The 15618-nt window shown below is 37.8% G+C and overlaps 2 protein-coding genes across 3 annotated transcripts in view; one reads left to right on the top strand and one right to left on the bottom strand.

Moving 5' to 3' along the window:
- Positions 1–15618, bottom strand: part of LOC105836196 (protein timeless homolog) — a 115748-nt gene that overhangs the window by 68383 nt on the left and 31747 nt on the right. The gene's annotated exons all lie outside the window — the stretch shown is intronic.
- Positions 2374–7350, top strand: LOC105836197 (toll-like receptor 6). The gene has a single exon (XM_012680063.3). The coding sequence runs from the start codon at positions 2697–2699 to the stop codon at positions 5436–5438; it is 2742 nt and encodes a 913-aa protein (XP_012535517.1). The 5' UTR covers positions 2374–2696; the 3' UTR covers positions 5439–7350.

Genomic DNA, 15618 nt, shown 5'->3' on the forward strand with positions numbered 1-15618 from the left:
AATTAAAAACAAGTTTTATTCGATTATACCTAGATTTTATTGTTGAGATATATTGTGTAATTTTATATACATTTTCAAATTTATAAAATCACACACCGTATAAATTTTCAATCTTAAAATGTAGTTTTAAGTTGAGAATAATATTAGATAAATTATCAATTTAATAAATTTTATTTCAAGGTCAAAAATTTATTTGTGGCCCGCGGTTTGATGAATTTGAAAATATATGTAAAATCACATAAGAAATATCAATATCACCAGGATTCAGCTTTGATTGAATACCGTTCATGTTTAATTATTTCTATTTTCACATGTTTTCAATCTGTTTTTTTTTATTATGTTTTATATTTATTTTATATTTCTTCCAATATTTACCTCATAAATGATTCTTACGATACCATTAAAAGTATCATAAAAAGATTCATTTTTTATACTTTGTTCCATTATAGTGCTACATAATCTACATAATAGATTCTATTCCTACATACAGTATACAGTATTTATATCTTTGATACGAAATGGAATTGAAATCTGTGTCCGTATTTCTGTACTCCGAACACGTTTATTTCAAATTCCATCTATAAAACGAACCGCGAGACTTTTCTAGAGACAAGCGACAATTGTTATTCCGTCCCAGAAGATCTCCTTTAATCGATGATTTATCTGCGGGTTCTCGCGAGGTCAAGCGGATAACCGCTTTAGCTTTTGTGCTTCTTTCGCACCGATATCCCACGATAGTCACGGCCGCCGTTTCATCGGACACCGTGGAAATCTCTCTTTAAGTCCGTCGGCTCAGGCATTTAACCTCGCGATAATGGTAACGGTGGTGTCGGTGATCGGCGAATCGATACAGTATAACGAAAATGCCGGGCTACACCGAGATCATTGCGGTTCGATTGCTCGACTAGATCCAGCAAGTAATACGACGGTGCCGTAGGGATTACAGACAGAGAGATACGAATTTATGGAACCCGAAAATGTCAGTGTTCTCGCGAACTAGACTGGATACTTGCACGCATATTGTATGTCAAGTATACGTATACATACGTACATATGTTTGTGTGTGTGTATGTGTTCGTTCCCTTTCATAAAAAATATCGGATATATAATCAAGTCGCTACGGTCGTATCAATATCTAGAGAAAATGTCAGAAGTGTACGCGAAAAATGCGCTGATATTAAAGTTGATCCTGTCAGCAAAAAAAGAATGACATTATGCTACATTATGATGTAACAACTGTACATTATGCAACTAAACCAGCTAAAAAAGGGCTTGAAAGTTCCATCATTTAGAGTAATGATAAAATAATTTGACAGATGGAAATTCAAGTGGACAAAATAACGGATATTACACGTATAATAATAACGTAAAAAGGGGTAAACTGTAGAAGGCGTAAACGGGATATGTGTGAAGAGATATTATCTGACCTTTCACCTTATTCCGTGAGAACTGCATCTTTGCACCTCCGTAACCTCGGCACGCGAATCGAATCTAAGAAAGCCCACTAGCTGAAACTCATGAAACTGCCGGCAAAGTTTTAGTTGGATTAGTAACTTAGTGCGTGCTTATTGTCTTAACGAGTATCTATAATATTTCCGGGAACGTGATCTTCGCGATTGCTCTAAGGATGAGGGTAAACCACATGTGCTAGCCAGTTGGTTAATCGTGTTGGATTAAATATTCAAGCAAACAGAAAGATGCGATGCGACGATTAATTTAGTGACTCGATATGTTTTACATTATACATCTAGTGAATAATAAATACGATCTCAACTAATAAATAAAATATTTTAACGTCGACAAAAAATTTATAAGATAAATAAACCACTTCTTTTTAACAAAGTATTAACGTGTTTTGTATTTATAACTTCATTAATAATGTTAGAAGGTAATACTTGTAAAATTGTTGCAATTTAAAAAGCGATAATAGGACAAAATGGAGCCAAATGGAATGGAGTAGTGGAGTAAAGGAAGACGAGGAAAGTTCGCAGCAGCTAGTCGGCCGGTAGCAAGGGTAGTTGGTGAAATCGTAGGATACCGGCTCTACGCGTCACTACGCTGTCAGAGGACGCAAGCGCGCTCGCGCCCCTTATCGAGTTCGAGAGCAAAAGCGACGGCTGCCGGTAGTGGTGGCGATGGCGATGGTAGTAGTAGTGGTGTTGGTGCGGTATATGGACCGGTATATAGGGAGAAGATACGGTAGGAGGGTTGAAATGGTTGTAGGTGGCGGCACACAACCGAGCTTCGGAGACAGAGGGGGATCAGCGTTGAGGGTGAAAGCGCGAGAGGGAGAGAAGCCGACGGAAGGGTAGAAAGATGAAACGCGGGGTAGGGAGAGAAGAAGGGAAGAGGAGCGATGTGGAGGGTGGCGGGCGCAGCTACGAGTCGGGCGCCGCAGTGTTTGTCAGTCCTTCGTATGGACATCACGTTCGACGAGACTGATAGTACCTGCCGGTATTGGCATCCGTATACAAGCCGTACAAAGTTTTTGGCGGCATCCATCATCGTCGATAGCCACCAACGTCGATCGCGCGTCAATTCCGTCCCGTAGATGAACCCGCGGTCGCGGAACGCGTCCCCGCGATCCCCGGTATCGTCATCTCGCGCGCCTCGTCACTCTGTCCACGAGCGGACGAGCGGCGCCGCGAGATCCTTACGGACAGTGGACGAGATGTGAAGACGTCGTCTTGGAAGCGATGTGGCTTCCGTTGATGCTGCTCGCCTTGACGGCGAGTGGTTCCTTTCAGTGCGAATTACCATCATTCAGTGAAAAATATCTCATCGCTCACTTAGATTGGCTGGACATATACTGTGGCGGAGACCCACCCAGTCTATCGCAGTTACCCAAAACAACGACAGGTTTAACGATAACCAACGCCAAGGAATCGGACGTTTATGCCTTCCTGGATGAGTTGAAAGCCGCCGAGTTGGCGAACGATCTCGGGATGAACGATACCTCAGATAATTTCAAGATGAACGACACGTCGAAGACGAACGACACGTCGACGTCAGAGGAATCGACGGGCGCAACAGAGATTCTACCCAATCTGGTTAGTTTCGCGTGCATGTCTTGTTCGTTGGTGTCGTTCAACATGTCGTGGCACGGTTTCGAGCGCCTGAAAACGTTATATCTGGTGAACAACAAGTTGCCGCGAGTACAGAACGTGTTGATGATTCGTACGATGAATCTAAGCGAACTTACGTACCTAGATCTGTCGGGCAATTTGTTATCGGACCTCAGTGCTGATTCTTTCAGGACGCTCGTCGGACTTGTGCAATTGCATTTAAATGATAACAACATCGTTACGGTGGACGAGAACGCGTTTCGCGGTCTTGATCGACTGGAATTTCTCGAGCTGACGCACAACAAGTTGACGGACCTGCCGGATAGAGTGTTCACGCCGCTATACTCCTTGCAAAAACTAAATCTCAGACGGAACCAGCTGCAAGTCTTGGGCGTCAGGTGGTTCGAAAATCTCGACAAATTAAGAGAACTCAATCTTTCGAGAAATAGACTGACCAAACCAGCGTCGGGAATGTTGCAATCGTTATTATCTATTCTATGGCCAACGGAAAATCCACTGAAAGAGAGAGACGTGTCTTTATTATTGTGTACCGGAAGTAGATTGGAAACGGTAGATCTGTCTCATACTGGGTTAACGCGAGTTCCTGCTACTTTGACGCGATCGATCAGAACACTCAAACTCACTTATAATAATTTGACTACTATTCGCAGTGGTGATTTTGATAGCTACCCTCTGTTGCGTCTGTTGGATATCTCCTATAATCAATTGATAAATATTGAAAACGACGCTTTGGGGCGGCTAGAGGTTTTGGAAGAGCTTGATCTATCTAAAAATGCACTTTCAAAGATACCGAGTAGTTTACCGAGTAGTCTTGTGATGCTTAATTTGCAGGGAAATGCGATAACCGCATTGAAACTCGATGATCTCAATGGTCTGTACAATCTGAAATCGTTAATGTTGCAATCTAATTCCATCAGTGAGATCGACGTGGGCTCGTTCGGTCAACTGTCTCTGCTCACCAAGCTGGATCTATCCAATAATCCCATCAAAGCGTTACCAACTAATACTCTAAGTGGACTGAGTAATTTAACGAATCTACGAATGACAAATCTCAAGTCGCTTCAACAACACCAAGAAGAACAAAGCGATATGGCATTTCCAATGCCGACTCCAGAGCGTTTAGTGTCGTTATATGTGTCGGGCAGTCCGGTTCTTGCGAGGCAACTACTGGCGGATGATGCTGCGCTATCCGCCTGCAAAAGCTTGACAACGCTGGATCTCAGCAATACCAACATCAGCACCATCAGATCCGACATCGTGTACATGTTGCCGGAGCTGCACTTTCTTAATATTTATAATAACAAATGGAACTGTACAGAGGATCAGTATTGGTTAGGCGAGTGGTTCAGGCAATATCGACGGGCAGATTATAATACACCACCGCAATGTTTCTATCCGCCAAAACTAAAGGGATTATATTTGCACAACCTGCCACCGCCAAATTTCGTTTCCACAACCGCGGGAATCGTCACGACAGCAGCGGCAAGCACCTCAGTTACCCTATCTGTCGTCTTCACGCTCGAGCATACGTCGAATACTGATCAGCCAAACGTCACAGTGTCTCCCAATATCGAAGATGAGAATTCCGACGGCAACGTCACGGATCTTTTCATGCTATCTTCCGTAAATGCGAAAACCGAATCAAAAACGGTAGCTGACTCGGATTTTCTCTCCACTACGGAAACCGTCACTGCGACGACAGCGCCGAAAAAAATTCCGCCAATCTACGAAGCGCCGACATCCTTCCGTAACGTAACGTCGTCAATCACAATGCAAATGAGCGAGGAGCCGGATCGAAAGAGCAATAAAACAAATCGTACCTCGAGGGATCAAAATTTAATGAAGCAGATCGTCGTTCCGACCTCTCGGGCACCGAGGAAACCCAAGCTAACCATTAAGAGAATGGAAGACGCGAAGTCGCGTCCGCAAACTTTCGATAACCGGACCGACGGTGGAACGGCGCGGAAAAACGGCACAATGAGCAAAGTTGCCGTGTCAGGCGTCGGCGAGATCCTCTCGTCGAGGTCCTCGAACGTGGGAAGGAAAACGATCGAGAAGCACTCGAACAGCACGAGCAATGCGACGAAGACGGTGTTGGAGGACGGGCACGATTCGAAAACGATAGCGGAAGAATTGAACAGTCGAGCGACCGATTCCGGTGCTAGAGTGTCCGAAGCTTTATCCGCCGGCGCCCATCCCGGAATGTTGGTGTTAGTCGGCGCGGCCCTCGGCGCCGTCGCGGCGTTGACCGTCGTACTTTCACGAAGGGCAACGGTGCATCGTACGGACAGGTATCATCGTCACGAGAACATCGAGGTGCACACTCTCACGCCTATTACGGAACTGTGGTGACCAGAGTCGGAACACGCCTGTCTGTTCGAGAGGGACGGGCGGCTGGACATTGAGAATCGTGATCGAGAAGCGTCGACGCTACCGTCGAGTCCGCGGCTGATCGATGTGTGTTTAAGAAAGATCCTCAAGTAAACTCACCGGTATCGGGGGATCGAAAGTGTGCATCCTATTATTGCGACGAGATTTAAGTGGATCTGCCGAGTAGAGGTACGATAACTGAAGTGTTAATCAGAAAGTTGGTAGGATTCTTCCGACTGGGGTAACCACGAGCGACTAAACGTCGAAGTTGGGAACGAGATACTCCGAACTAATCCGTATCGCTTCGGGAACCGCCAATACGCCGCGGATTACGCGAGGAGCAATATCGGAAGGAACAAGAAATTATTGCGTCTTAAAACTTCTCTCTAATGTAAAATCAACAAAAAGAAGACTGTTGCCGTTGTGACTATTGTGACTGTCGAAAATCTGCGGTGCAGTAATTAGGGACAGATGTTCATATGAATTCTAACAGATTTTGAAATCTAACAAGATATAAACAAGTGTTACTTATAAAATCAATCTCTGTAAGGGCGTATATGGCTTATCGAGTTCTTCGAAAATCGCGAGCGACCCAGTATGTAGAGTCATCCAGATGTCGATATTGGTATAGTATCCACTCGATGGAAAGAATACCCGACGACGACACTGTTCAAACTCCATCAACGATGGAGATACGGACGTCAAGGACTGTAACCAAGACGTTAAAAGCACGAGCGAAAATCACCGCGTTATTTCGTATAAATTCTGACGTATATAAACACATCCGGTGCTGTACGTGTCGTCCATCGGGAAATACTAGACGCGTGCTGCGAACAAAAAAAAAAAAAAACTCGGGGGAAAAAAACTTCGTGCAAAAAAATTTGGCACTATTTCGATGTACATCGCGGTGGATTGGCATTAAAACCCCCGAGCTTCTCTCAGTAATAAATGCCAATCGTAGAAGGAAAGGTACAAACGAAAACTAAATACGGAATTATACGCGTGAGAGACCTCTGAGCCCGTCAAAACCATCCGTTGGTGTTTGAAATCTTCTAAATTTCGATATCGCGCGTACGCAGTCATCATAGGCGTGTCATAATTGTTATGGCAATAACCACAGGCGAGCGAATTTAACGATTTAGTTGATTGGCTTGGAGTCAGACCGATAAATTGGACACAGTGACAATAATAATGGTTACACGCCGCGTCTCAAGAGCCTGGCTCTTCGCGGTACGCTCAATTCCTGAGGAGACTATATTGTGACTGAAATGAAGTACGAGTGTAATAAAAAGTAGGAAGAGAGCATAAGGCTAGAGAGAGAGATAGAAAAACGTGGACGTGGTAGAGAAGCAGATAGGATAATGCCAAAACGCAGAATGTAGGAGATGAAAAATTCGCGGTGGCAAATAGTATGCTTGAATGATAAAACCAGATGGGGGGCTAGAGAGTGTGTTAGACGGAAGAATTTTTATCGAAGGCGTGTGCGTGTGCGAGAGATCGAGAGAATCGAGCGTAAGATAAAGAGAGAGAAGGGAGATTAATTCGAGAAATCCTTCTCGTGAGTATAGTAAAACGGGATGTACAGAAATATTGCTTCCGTACTTAATTCCATTAAGCTTGATGAATTGTCGTCAAGACTTCTCAACAAATACAAAAATGTAAGAAAAAATGTGTGTGTGTGTGCGTGAGAGAGAGAGAGAGAGAGAGAGAGAGAGAGAGAGAGAGAGAGAGAGAGAGAGAGAGAGAGAGAGAGAGAGAGAGAGAGAAGACGAGAACGAAAACGAGAGAGCAAATAGACAAAAAAACGAAGAGGCTAAATATTATCTTTCTTAAAATAACCAGTGTCAAAGTACCCCTCCCCCGCTATAACAATAAACCGATGTACAAAGATGCATGTTCGTTGATCTTCCTTTCTCTTTGCCTTTATCATATTATTGTCTGTTTTATTCTTCGTGTAAATATACAGAATATATGTTTTATAAATGATCATGGAATATTCATATATTTTCAAAAAATTATTTTAGACTTATTAATACGTGCATACTGTGAAAAATACATTTCCCTTTTATTTTAAATAAAATTAATGTAATCTTATAAAAAAAATTATATTGTACAAGTTCGTGCGTTTGTTAAATTCATATGTATCGTATGTACTTATATTTTATATTAGTGACTATGACACTTAAATATTTGTTATCAGTTTATTTCATCGAAAATGGACACTGAAGAGATTTATATTTGGTAATATCAATATATTAAACAGGTAAGTAAAGTAATTATTGTTTCACACACATGTATGTAGATATATTATTATACAGGTTCCAAACATATCGCTATTTTTTTAGAGAACTCATTCTCATAAATGCTCCTTTAAATATGAATGTCAGAGATATTATTACCGTGCCTGACATTTTTACAATAAACTTTCTCTTTGTAATTAAAGTATAATAATTGCACATAACATTGTAAATGTTAATAACAAGCTAACTTTTCAAGCGGTTTCCATAGACAAATAAATTAATTTAAAAAGGAGACTAATAATATTATTTTCTCTGTCAGAAAATAAATATTGTTTTCAAGCTTTCTTTCCGCTTCAATAAAACGGAATCTTAATTATTAATTAAATAATAACTACATGACAACAAATAATGTTCCGCATAGAAAAAAATTTGTTTTTTCCTACAGAAATAAACAGACCCGTCTGCGGGTGAATTGTATATTTGTCTGGGTTCTTGCAAGATTTTAATTATAATCAGATTCATATCAGTCTACAATTTGCTGCATATTAATTAAAGCAATGCAGAGCAAGACAAATATTTATCGCATTAATTACAATCTCATTAACTCCAGCAATAACCACAAAAATATTTACTGTATATTCCACAAGATAATAATTCAGATGCATTAAATAGAATTATAATAATTAAATATGAATGAAATTTATTTCAATAATTAATAACTCCTTACCGAATGCCGAATGAGCGTGCACAAGTAATAATCACTTCAAAATATTAATGGACTTTACAAGACTGCAAGATTATCTAAAGACAGCAAGGCTTCGTCGCTAAATCGCAGGATCTCGAAATGACGCAAATGTAATTTTATAGATAATTCAAAGCGTTGCCGCTTTACTACATGCCTGCCGGGGAGTTTCTGAATAACGATAATAATGAGTCGGGGCGGCAATAAGGAAAAACGATATCTACAGAGCATATTGAATACAGCGATTCTGGAAGACGGGCAACCCTGAGCTGTAGTTTAAATTTTCCTCTAAAATAACTCGTAAGGAGTGCAACTAGGAAATTTAATCACCGTATAGCGGCTCTCGGTTCACCCCAGGGCTACGGAACTAGCGAATTCAGTAACATCTTGCAGAAGTTCGTTATCCCTACTCTCTCTCTTTCTCTCTTGTACCACCGTCGGTTTACCAAGATGCCCGTACTATTTCGTAATATTGACTTCATCGATGAAAAACAGAATCCAGTTTGAAACTCATCTGCATACCGATCCCAGCGCAATTACTCTTTTCACGCGTGGATATTGTACAGTGTATGTTATTGCAGTCAAACAACATGGCGAATGGCCCACCAGGAAAATCATCGAAAATAAAAAGTGTCGAGGAAATTTCAATATGTCGTATATGAATAGAGAATACCAACAGCATAAACTACCGGAGATTTTATGAAAGAATTAAACAATAGGATATACATGAAAGCCAGACAAATGTACATGGAAAAAAAAAGCTAACTAAAAACTATGCGTGATAAATAAACTTCAGCATTAAAATGCTATTATTTTAGCTGTTAACCATTTAATTTAATAGAAGAAGTTTAGATATCAATACACAACATTTAGTTACAGTATTTATGCGCGTCCAAAAAAAAATGATACGAATATCTTACGATATCGAATAGTTCCGATAGCCAAAGGTATATCGTATATCGTAACCCTTTTTACATTGTTGTATTGAGCCTAACGGATATGTACATTTTGCTACATTTATTACGTATATCAAATGCAACAAATCGTTTTGCTGTAACATAAATTTATAGTTACGACAGGAAACACAGTTTTAGCAAATCATAATTAGCTACAACGAAATTTTTTTCTCTCATATAAAAAAAATAAAATATAAAAAGAAAAAAATGGATAAGAATCTAAAAAAATTCGATAATATAATTAGAATATATTTAATGTGCAGGAAATTATTAGAACTAGTTTATTTCTTTTTAGGATACTACAATTTTTAAATTTCAAACTTGATTAGAGTTACAATTATATTCGTAACAATTTATATTGACACATGCAATAAAAAGCGTATTGCAATTTCAAACTCAATTGAACATCGATCCCAACACAATTACTCTTTTCCCAATGGGAGATTGCAAGCTGGGTTGTTATGTACGATATACGCCAATCATTATAGTGCCTGAAAAAACTGCCATTCATGTTTTACAAGATCAATCACATAGATGTGAAATGCGTAATGAGAGTAAAATCATTTAGCAGGCAAGGTATGTATTAATTACTCAGATGCAATTTGGAATCATACGTATTGCTATGAGAAACTTTTAAAGGTAAAAAAATCACATAATAATTTCACATCTCTTAAATTATTCAAAAAAATAGGAATTACCTAAATTGTTTACTGTCTTCAAACAAGTTATCTTTTTGATTATTATATATTGTATATATGTAAAATTTATATACAAATATGGCGGAATGCACTTTGTGCACAAGTCTTGATTAAATGTACGCAGTATAGTCGCTGTGGTGACGCAACAGCGTCATACAAATAAGAGACATTTTGTTACGCAAATTGGCCTACGAATTCACTTGTGGAATTGTTTGGCAAACGGCAAATTCAATCAACCTACTTACCGTTCTAACGTCATATCGAATTTATTATTCATAAAGTCAACAAAACTACCTAAATTCGTATTTTCTAAATTTATGCGCGCAATGTCGTTCTATTCGCAATGCCTCTATACAACATCTCCCAAATACCCGTACGTCTATTTCTAGCAAGCAAATTGGAAAGTTTCATCAGCTGACACACGAATATAACCAAAGTAATAAGTTGCAAGCTAACTTTTTATATACTAACTCCTCTAAATATGAATTGAAATACTTGGCGAGCAAAGTAATATTTACAAAAAAGTTTCGCGTTCCATGACTTTAATATTCTACCAATATAAATAGGTTAAAATTAAATTAAATCAAAAACCTATAAAAATAAACAGTTTTAATATCTCAAATAAGACAAAACTCGGAAATTCTACTCAGAAGTATTCCTTTTAGCATTTCTTTGCTACACTGAGAAACCCGTTTAATTGAATCAGCTAAACTCTTGTTTGGATGTGGGCAAACAAATACATTGGTTGACGCAACAAAACAATGCAGTTGTTCGCCCATATCCAAACAAAAATTTAGTTGATTCAACTATATGGGTTTCTCAGTGTATTTGCATGTTTTTTTTTTAAATTTATATGACATTTATATGTTCTTGTTATAAAATTCATATTTCTTTTTAAAATTAATTTCTTCAAGTTAGTGACATTTAAATTTGTAAATTGTAAAACATACCACAATGCATAAATAGTACAATAAAAAGTACTTGACTCGAGCCAATTACCGTTATTACAGACAGAGTTAGCTGAACTAATCACTACAGTCGGCACAGAAGCACGGATGTTTGCTGTTCAGCTAGATAGTAAGAGAAACGTAACTCTCTGAACACAGTAGCATTGATCGAGAGCCGCTATGACACTTTCTGTACAAAGGAGAGAGCTCCGGCGACGCCAAGGTAAACTAGGTCTTCATGGTAGAGAGAAGCAGAGATCCTCTTCATCGCATCTACGATCGCCGCAAACCGCCGCCCTACTCCTTACGCTCTTTCCGATCACATGCTCTGCAAGCTCTGCAATCTTTTTATTTACCTTATAGTTTCCATCATGTTACTCATTGTGGAATTCTAGCGGCAACTTAATACGAGCCAACTAACGTTGGCTGTCCGAGCGATAGAAAATATTTTAAATGGCTCAGATCCAGAAAATGTATCTCGCAGATTTTAGAAAGTTCGATATAAAGCTTGTAATGTCGTAAAAATAATACATACACGGAAAGAATAATTTTGCTAAAAAAATCTAAAAATTTAGTTGGGTACAGATCTGAAAATAATTTTATTAGACGTCAAAATAATTACGTAAGATGCTCAAACTGATCATTAAAATGTCATTTTTTGCGTTATTGTACCCCTAGCTTGTAAGTATATTAAAATCAATACTCCTTCCGTGCAATTTTCAGGTACCAATCAATTAAAGGATTGAAGTTACAAAATTATGAAGCTTGGAATGATTGCACGCATGACAAATATCACAGTGAATCACCAAAGCGGCTTTACAAAATTAGTCCAACTATAAGTCCTAACTCAAAACTCGCAGTTCTTGTTAAACAGTATTATACTTATTCAAGAAATAATTTAATGTGTTTTGATCGTTTTAAATAATTTGTTCTATTTTACTCTTATTTTTTTAATAAAAAAATATAAAATCTCTATCTTGTTCTATAGAATCATAAAACAAATTGAGAACACAAGATAGAAATAAAAATAATAAAGAATGAAAAAACTATTGATTTCAAACAATAAAAGAATCCCTTTTAATACTCCAACCATTCACACCTATTACAAATTATTTTTACGATATCAAATTCTATGTTGTATTGTAATATCAAACATTTACAAATCTGCAAGATACATAAATGCAGTTCCGAACTAACTAGCTGTGTAATTTACATTAAAATAAAAGACAAATAATTTGTAATAATTTTCACTTATAAAAAGAAACGCGTCATATGCTGCAAATATTTACGGAATTTATATATCAAATAAACGAAATTAAAGAAAGAACAATAATACAAGAGAAGAGTTTCTTGAAGTGGATTAGAAAAATCTTTATAGCAAACGGAGTATACTTTATAAGAACAATACCTCGCGAGTGTTTCCAGAAAACTTATACGTGTGTTTCAAATAAAGTATGAGTGAGACAATCGGAGAAGAAAAGAGCAACGTGGATTTTTCTGCCGGTCGTATAAGAAATTTCTGCCACGATACACTGGAACTTCACGCCAGTTTTACCAGTTTCACAGACATAAAGTTTTTTTACGATCCCGCTAGTACTTTATAAAATATTACGAAAATTTGCAAGCCTGGTTGCGAACCAATGGTATACCTTAGGGAATTATTAAAATAACTTTTGTCCCCTCTAGAGAGCTTGCCGCGAAAAGAAATGTGTGATTAAAGTTGCGCTAATAAATTTGAGGATAGAAATATATCCGCCAACGATAGCGACACGCTTTTATTAATGTCAAATTAAATTGTGGAAATTCTAATAAATGAGTTATAAATAATCACAAACTCTTATCGCTGCGAAATTATAAGGAAAACGGCGAAAAGATATTGGCTTTCTGATATTGAGTCGCGTTGGATCGGATTTTTCTTTTTTTTTCGCATTAAAGCACTCTGCAGGAGATCTTATTAATTAAATGAATGTACGCGTGTAATAGTGAATAACTTTTTATATGCATATTTTAATTGTATTACACATATCGAGCTTGGGCGCGGCAGATAAATGTAAATTCTTCTTTCCTGAATATGCAATGTTTCAAAGGCTCGCTCGCGCCAGCAATCGTTATTTTCTACCATACTTTTGGGGGGGAGGGAGAATGATTGACGAGTTTAAGCGGCGGGACTCTGAAAAATAATTAGCTGCTTTAATTGACTACATTATTTACGCGGAAATAGCCTAGTCGCCTCCGACGTAAAAATTCGAATTACAATGACGGCCTCGAAAGCGGGAATATCACACGCGTACGCGGTTGATGGTTGCTAAGGTTGCTCGACTGCTGGAATAATTGAAATTGATCGTTGTGGAAATGCCTCTTTCTATATCCTTCCGTTTCGCCCGCCGTTCTTCGCGGCTCTTTTAACTAGCACGTCCGACTAACTATATAGGTATATAAATAACGCTCTGCTAATTGTAGAAAAAAAAATTGTGTGATTAATGCGCGTGACCATACACTACGCGCTGTTAAAATATTTATCTCAGGAAACTTTTCTGCCGTCTCTTATTTACTTCACCGTTACCATAAGTTAATATTGTTAGTATTAACAATATTATATCACCGAGCAACATTATAATTGTATTAAAACTGTGTAAAAGAAAATTAATAAAACGAAACAGATGTGGATGATATCCACATAAAGCCCGATTAAAATAAATTGATCCGCACTTTTGCAAGAACATTCATTATGTCTGAATAAGTAGCGCGATTTCCCGCACTCTATTAATGGATTACCATTACTGTGTAAAAGAGAGTACGTCGTAACGGCCGTTTCAACAATTCCACACATGCCAGTAATTCAAATGGCGACCACGTTTACAACGGTGATCCCGCTAACCACAGATTTACTGTCACGTACATGGTTTTATCGGATAGAGTGGTCGATACACTTTATGCTTTTGACCTTTGTTGTAATACGTCCAGCGGTACATTTATGCTTTCTATTGCATTTTTAAAACCCAATGTAAATTATTACTAGATTAGATACCGCTGTTTTAAAATTATTAATAGCTGTGTGCGCATGTTATTCAGGCAAATTATTTAAAATTAAAGAAAAAATTACTATTATTTGATCTGTAAACAGATATCGTCGGCGTCAAGACAATAAAACGTTACGTATGTTATAAATTACAGATGAACTAAACAATTTCTGAATATATTACTGATTGCACGTAACACCGAGCCAAACGTTAAGCGCGCGCGCACATACCATTCTTGTTAAAATATATAGGTATGCAGATTTGAACACGAAGACTAAGAAAAATCTCCTGGTATAAATAAACGTTGCCCCCGGCGCTATCTGGATAATTTCACGCCTTCTAGCTGAGATTTGATCCGGCGTTCTTTTTTTCTGCAGCAAATGCAACTGCTGCCGTCTGTTAAATTGCGGCGAGCCACGAAAAATACGCACGGTCAATCGATTTATTCCCTCATATATTTCAGGATTACGAAAGTCCGAGGTCGGAATCTCCAGGAATATTTACGACCTGACCTGCCCAACGATACATCAAGTGATAAAACCAAGCGAATCGACTTTTTTTTTTTTAATATCGAGCACCGAAGAGTAACACAAATAAAGATTGCACCAAATCCCGGAATGATGCACGTGACATACGTACTTGTATGTATGAAGCAAAAGCGACTATAAAATAAAATAAAATAAAAAAACATTCAATTCTTGTGCGTTCAAAGGGTACGTTTCATGTGCATAAAATTATATGTAAAATTTGATATTAATGCACATTTTAATTTGCATTTCTATCGATCTTTTAATTGTTACTATGCCGAGTATAATAAACGTATATTAATTATAATTAATACACAATACACGCTAAAATTTCATTTATTCCTTTCACAAAATAGATCATGGAGAAATATATGTGTAGCTATACGCGTTACTTATTAGGAAATATGAAGTATTTTGCGGAAAAAAATAAAAACCTAAATAGCACGATCATCACCAAATTTCCGTTTCGAGCTTATAATATTTGCAGAGAACTTGTGATTATTGCTTTAATCGTGAAATTCTCGAAATGACTGCCATTCTCGTATGCCCGAAGCACTTTTCCGATTTAAGTACCCAGGATTATGGAATAGTTTTACTACGGCTATAACCTTACATTTCAAACTATAACGTGCATGAAGATGAAAGAAAATTCAGAATCACATCGCAGAAAATGCAATTACGCTGAAATATGTTTGCAAAGATGGTCAATTATATTTTTAACTGATTATACAATTATACGTAAATCAATTAAGAAAATGTAAGATTAAATTTATACATTCGGCAAATTATCGTTCCTAAGATACTTTTTGGCTTAAAATTCACATGTGTGTCCCATTTTACATTCCTTTTAATTCAATACTTTCTATTAAATAGAATTAGTAGTTATTAATACTTTTCTTGTTTTATTCAATTGTTAAATAAAAATGACAAATGTTTCACAAAGAGAATATTAAAAATTCAAGATTAGTTACACATTTAGCAAATTTCACAGATCGCTTTTAGCGCGAATTTAATTGACGTTGGCCCGCACGA

Source organism: Monomorium pharaonis, chromosome 8 (genome assembly GCF_013373865.1).
Source record: "Monomorium pharaonis isolate MP-MQ-018 chromosome 8, ASM1337386v2, whole genome shotgun sequence".
In the NCBI taxonomy this organism is placed as follows: domain Eukaryota; kingdom Metazoa; phylum Arthropoda; class Insecta; order Hymenoptera; family Formicidae; genus Monomorium; species Monomorium pharaonis.